The sequence below is a fragment of the Myotis lucifugus genome, unplaced genomic scaffold (assembly GCF_000147115.1).
Source record: "Myotis lucifugus unplaced genomic scaffold, Myoluc2.0 scaffold_617, whole genome shotgun sequence".
In the NCBI taxonomy this organism is placed as follows: domain Eukaryota; kingdom Metazoa; phylum Chordata; class Mammalia; order Chiroptera; family Vespertilionidae; genus Myotis; species Myotis lucifugus.
This window is the reverse complement of record NW_005871665.1, coordinates 385,987-391,867: the sequence shown is the minus strand read 5'-3', so window position 1 is coordinate 391,867 and position 5,881 is coordinate 385,987. Positions and strand designations below refer to the sequence as shown.

The window sequence follows — 5,881 nt, the reverse complement described above, 5'->3', positions numbered from 1 at the left end:
ACCATTCGAGCCCTAGTTCCCGGATTGTCAGGCGTGTTCATGGGGCTGTCTTACAACCCTCCTCCCTTAGGCAGCGGAGCCCGAGGTTTGCTTGTTTAATCTTAAAACATCCACGCACATTTTATTTCTTACGTTAAAATATATCCTTGTTTATTTTAATAGTAAACCACCTCCCCTACCCCAAGTCTTCTAAAAAACGGACGCCCCTGGAAGATGCACCACATTTATCCGGGGCTTCAAGTGTCCTGGGCAGTGACCGTCGCCCCACCGAGCAGCACAGAACTGGACGGTTTCTGCGGTCTCTGGTCTCCCCAGGCAGGAGGGGCCCCGCTGGACGGCCGGGAGCCCTTGGCTCCCAGTGCCCAAGGCCCGCGGGCAGGAGGCCCCTGGGTTTCACATCCAGCCTTGACCAAGATGTGTCCTGAAAGATGGTCTGGCCAGGGTGCCCCCGAGGCCAGACAGCTGCTCCCCGACCCACCCCCCAATAAATAAGCACAAAAGTGGCCCCTGCAGCCTTGGCCCCGGGGTGTCCTGACGGGCAGGCAGAGCTCCCACCGCCCTCACCTCTCCCCAGGCCCGGGGGCTGCCTGCAAGAAGACAGACACCCCAGGACTGTACACAAAGGCCCCAAAGAGGCCTCTCCCTCACTCGCCAGCAGGTCTGGGCCCGGCACCCTCGGCCTGGGGGCGGTGGATGTGGGGGGGTGCCTTGCTCAGCAGGGAAGGCACCATCTTTCCTCCCACCCTTAGGGTTTCCTGTCCTGCCCAGGCCGAGGGCCAGAGTGCAGGTTGGAGGGGGGTCCCATCTCCCTGTGCAGAGTGCCAGCTGGGGCAGCTAATCCTCTGAGTAGCGGTTCCCTGCAGGGAGGAGGGGAGAGAACAGAGAGGGCGGCGTCAGGTGGGGACCAGGTGGAACCAGCCCAGGGCCCCACCCGTGATGCTCACCCAGGACGTTGAACTTGCACAGCGGGCAGGTCTGCTGGAGCATCAGCCAGGGGTCCACGCAGTCCCGGTGAAACTCATGCTTACAGGGCAGCACCCGGAGCCACTGAGGGGAGGGGAGGAAGGGCTCAGGCCACAGCTGCGGGCCTCCAGGGGGTGCCGGCCCCTGTCCTCACCCAGGCTGGGGAACTGAAACCCCAGGGCCCTGCCACCCCCATCCTGCTCTCCGCGGTGCTGGTGGGGGTGGTCCCCAGGTCTCGGGGGGAGTGGGGGAGTCACGGGTCAGCGGATGGCGGGCCTCTGCCGGGGCCTCACCTGCTTGTTGCAGAAATAGTCCAAGCACACGGCGCAGGTCTCCGCGCCCGCGCCCGGCTCCGGGGGGCCCTGCGCCGCCCTGCCCAGCCTGCAGCGCCGCGTCTTGAGGGACGCCAGCCTGCGCACCACGCGGCGCTTGAGCAGGTCCACCTGGGGGAAGGACGCGCACCGTTGGGCAGGGCCGCAGGCTGGGGGCCTGGGGCTCCCTGGGCTGGCTCCCACCTGGCCTCCGGGCTCCTGCTGGCTGTGCCGGGACGCCTGCCGCTGGGCCTGCACCACGAGGCCTGTGCACAGGAGCATGGCCACCAGCAGGATGGCGTTCCACAGCTGCTGCAGGGGCTTCTGGGGAGGGAGCAGGGTGTCAGGGACACGGGGGGGGGGCGCCCTCTTCCCCCAGTAAATCCACCCCAAGGACCAGGCAGGTGTGGTCCCTCAGCACGGCTCCTGGCTCCCTCTCCTGAGGCCTCTGTCCCAGGGTCTGCCCGGCTGTCTGCTCCATCCCACCCACGAGGGACCCTCACTGTCCCCAGCCCAGGCCCCTCCTGAGCAGCTAACCCGTGCAAGTGTCTGCCTGGCCAGGACTCCCCACCCCACCCGCAACCTGCACTGCTGCTCTGCTTTCTGGCGCCATCACCACCCACCTCTGTCCGGCTGAGCGTTCACACCCCTCGACAGGGCGCCAGTCCCCGGGGCTGTGGCCTCCCTCTCCTTGGGTTCCATGTCCCTCCTCTCCAGCCCACCCCTCTACTGCTCCAGCCTCCCCCACCGTTTCCCGCCACAGCCACAGCCGCAGACCTGGTCACCCCACTCCCCTCCTGGACACCCTCCCCCAGGCCCATCCCTGCGTCCAGGAGAAACCCAAACCCCTAGGCCTGCCTCCGGGGCCCTCAACTCCGCAGCCCCTCCCCCTGCTGTGTCCCTCGCTCCCCTCCTCCTCTTGTGCCTTCCACACACTGCTCCCCTCTGGGGAGCCCCATCCTCCTTGCCCCGTCCCTGGGCCACTGTCTCTGGACGCCCCTTGCTCTGGAAGCTCTGCCTGACCAGGGCTGGGCCGGTGCTCCCCCCGCCTCGCCTGCCCAGCTCCCCGGGCACCTACTCTGCACGTGTGCTTCCTGGCTGCGGACGGAGGAAGGAAACCCTGTGTGACCCGCCTCACTGAGTCTCCCAGCGGCTCCTGGGGTGGGGGAGCTCAGAGTTCCCGGGAGGGGAGGGGGGGATCTTCACGCCCTGATACTCCCACCACATGCAGTGTGGCAGCCAGGCTCTGACTAGTAAGCAGCGGGCTCAGGAAATGAGGCGACATCGCACACCAGACCCATCCTGCTCCCCAGGCGGGCACACCTCGCCCACGGGCACCGTCTCACAGGGCCTGTGGGTGTGTGATGACTAATAAATACGGTCACTTAAAAGCTCTCTGCGCTCTTAGTAGCCCTCTGCCACCATGTTCTTCCCCAGCCAATGCTGAAGTTCAACGACCATCATGGGGGGAAAGGGGCCGAGGAGCTGTCTGTGGTTAACAGAGGCCTCCACGCTGGACAGACGGTGCTGCCAGGGTTGCAAGACGCCGCTTTTGCTCAGGGCAGAGGCACTGGGGGGCCGCTGCAAGGGCACCTGTGAGTCCCAGTTCCCCGCTGTCCTGCCCTTTCCCCCCGGTTTCTGTGTCCCCGTCACCCGTCCCTGTGGGGGGTGGTGGCACCTGCTCCAGGGAGCTCTCCCACACGCCTCAGTGAAGCTCAGGTGCCCGCGCTGTGCCCAGGAGGGCCCGTGCCCACCGGCAGCTCAGCACCCACCCCGCAGAGACCGTCTCTGGCCTCCGCTCCCCGGATGGGGCCCCGGGAGCCGGGCTGGCGCTGCCCTGCGGCCGTGCACCCTGCCACGCTGAGCTAGGCTGGCCTGTGGCAGGACTCACTGAGGGGCCATTAAAGTGTAAGCTCTCGGGGCAGAACCTGGAGCCCCGTGGGTCGAAGGCGTGGCTGGCCCGGAGCTCTGCTGCAGGCCCACCACCCAGCCCCCCCAGGCTCAGTGCATCTTGGGAACCTCCAGGTGAAGAGGGAAGGCGGGGCTGGGGCTTGGCCATCGGACCTTTCTGATACACAGGGGCTGCAGCTCTGACTCCCAGGGGTGGAGGGGAGGCGCCTCCCACCCTGGCCAGCAATATGGCTGCTCAGCTGTGCCCTCTGTACCAGCCAGACCGAACTGCAGGCTGTTTTCCCACCTCCAGGCCCTTCGGACCCGCTCCCAGCCTGCCCCTCTCCGAGCTCTAGCCTTTGTGCCCAAACTTTCTTCCCGGCCTCTCACTGACAGCCCCATACCCCCATACCTGCCCCCCCCCACCCCCAGAGATCTGTGTAGTCTGCCCCTCCAGGGGGAGACCCAGGGGGTCTCCCTCCTCTTCCAGAAAGCCTTCCCACGCCCCCGCATCAGGGCCTGCTTCCTCGCAGAAGTGTGCTTCTTCGCGTTGCTCAAACGTGAATTAGTCTGGGCTGCACGGCCGCCTCTGGGTAAGAGTCCCCTCCCCGCTTGTCTTTGAGCCCTTCGAGGGCCGAGCCCAGGCCTCACAGCCTTTTGTACCCGCCACAGCCCTTTGCATAGAGCCCCAAGCGCCCTAGGATCTCAAAAGCTACTTGGTGACTCTTGACTCGAACCCTGGTAACAATAAAGATAATCCCAGTGGCAGCAGCAGCCCGTTCGCTCCGTGCCCACCACGTGCTTCATGCACACAGTGCCCTGCGGATCCCGTGGCCCCGTGCCGTCCTTGTTCACAAACGAGGAGCATGAGGCCAGAGAGGTTAAGCACGCAGCCCGCGGCCACTCAGCTAAGATTTCAGAGCCGGGACCTGAACCTACGTCTGCCCGACTAGAAGCTGCCTCGCACGGCCCACGTCCTCAGACACCTGCTGGAGGCTGCATCCCATGAGACTGGGGCCTGCCCTGCGCAGACAGGGACCTGAGAAAGGCCTGCAGGCGGAACCCCTCAGAACCCTCTCGATGCTGAGCACTGGGGAATCCAGAGAAAATCCCACGTAGCCCGGCCTCCAGGAGACACGGCCTGGTTGTGGTCCTACCCAAGCCTCCTCGCCCCCGCACTCACCTGCTCCTGGGCCCGGCTACCTCCCAGGCACACCAGGTCCTGCCATCCTCCGTAGCCATCCTTGGAGAGGCCGCAGGTGGTCCACAGGGTCAGCTTCCACTCGATGTTGGCCGACAGGGACGCTCCACTCGTGATCTCAGCTGTGGCCTGGGTCCTCCTGGGAGGGGAAGCCAAGAGGAGCTCGAAGGAGGGCTCTTGGGAGGTGAGCCACCCCCCTATCCCCGTCTCCCCCCATCCCTTCCTCCCCCAGTTATCATTCTGCAGCCCTTCTGCTTCGGCCCCCAGGCCTTTCCCAGCTATAGGTTTTCCCAGTTCTCATACCAGCCAGGCCAGGGCGGCCCCCGAGCCCAGGGAGGAGCCTGTCAATCAGGTGCCCAGCTTCCTCCTTGCGAGAGCCAGTGCCCTCTACCCCCAGAGCGGCCGCCTCACTGCAGGCCTGGCACCTCCTTCAGGTCTCCTCACCCATCTTCCAGCTCAGCCGTAAGGATAATAGGAAAGGCCCTGTTCCCAACCCCCCCCCCCAAGCCCGTGTGCCCGAAGCTACTCGGTTACTTTCGGACGAGTTGTTGTACAGATGAGAAGAGCCAGGCCGAGACCCCAGCAAGAGCGCCCTCCGCATCTGCAGGACAGAGACGAAGCTGGCCCACCCCCCGCGGCCCTGCCCACACACCTGTCGCCAGTTATTCTCAGCCCCTAGCGTGGGAGGCACCCTTTCCTCTGGGCAGACCCGCTATACCCTCCTTGAGGTCAAGGGCAGAAACCCTTATTCTTCCTGCCTTTCCCCCGGATGCTCTGTGGGACCCAGACAATGCTGTGCCCGCCCTCCTCCGCAACTCCCCATTGGATATTCCCAGAGCCTGGGGAGCATCCTGACTCTCTGACTCCCCCACTCCCCGCACCTCCACCTGTTTCTACACCACACCGCCTCCATTGTCCAAACCGGGGTCCCTGGCCCCACCCAGGCCTAGGGGTTTCCTGGAAGCTCCTTAGGGTCCCACGTGGCAGTCTGGCTCTATCTAGCAAGTGCCTTGACGCCCCTTCCTCCCACCCCCTCCCCCACATACATCCCCTGCACCTGCTGGACCAGCGCCTTGGGATAGGCCCGCGGGCCGCCGCTCGGACTCTCCTGCGGGAACTGGGCCGCCTGCTCCTTGCCCACATAGGCCACTGCGATCCAGCCTCCCCCTGGCACCTCCTTCTCAGCATCCACGTTGTCCATCTGGGGGGCAACGGGCCATGGGCAGAGAGAGGTGAGGATGTTAGGAGGGTCAGACACACGGAGGATGCAAGGCCAGGGTTTGGGAACGAGCTTGGATCTCAGGTTTTAGAAGCCCGGACGCCGGGGGCCTGGGCGGGCTGGGGAGGGGGCGCCGGGCTGTTGAGGATGTGGGTTCGGGGTCCGGATCTGGGTGCGGAATCCGCGTCGCGGGCCGGGCCAGGTGGCTGGGCGGCGCTCACCAGCAGCAGACGGCCGCGCAGCGGGGGCGCCGGGTCAACCGTCGGGGCCGATCCTGACGCCCTCCAGGATCAGGGC

The 5,881-nt window shown here is 65.6% G+C and overlaps 1 protein-coding gene across 1 annotated transcript in view; it reads right to left on the bottom strand.

Annotated features, from left to right (window-relative positions):
• Positions 1 to 124: 124 nt before the first annotated feature.
• RNF215 (ring finger protein 215) overlaps positions 125 to 5,881 on the bottom strand; it is a 13,370-nt gene continuing 7,613 nt past the window's right edge. The window contains 9 exon segments of the mRNA XM_006109685.3: positions 125 to 857; positions 945 to 1,047; positions 1,257 to 1,406; positions 1,479 to 1,598; positions 4,348 to 4,562; positions 4,900 to 4,966; positions 5,423 to 5,566; positions 5,806 to 5,844; positions 5,846 to 5,880. Coding sequence (XP_006109747.2) covers positions 835 to 857; positions 945 to 1,047; positions 1,257 to 1,406; positions 1,479 to 1,598; positions 4,348 to 4,562; positions 4,900 to 4,966; positions 5,423 to 5,566; positions 5,806 to 5,844; positions 5,846 to 5,880 — 896 coding nt within the window. The 3' untranslated portion in view covers positions 125 to 834.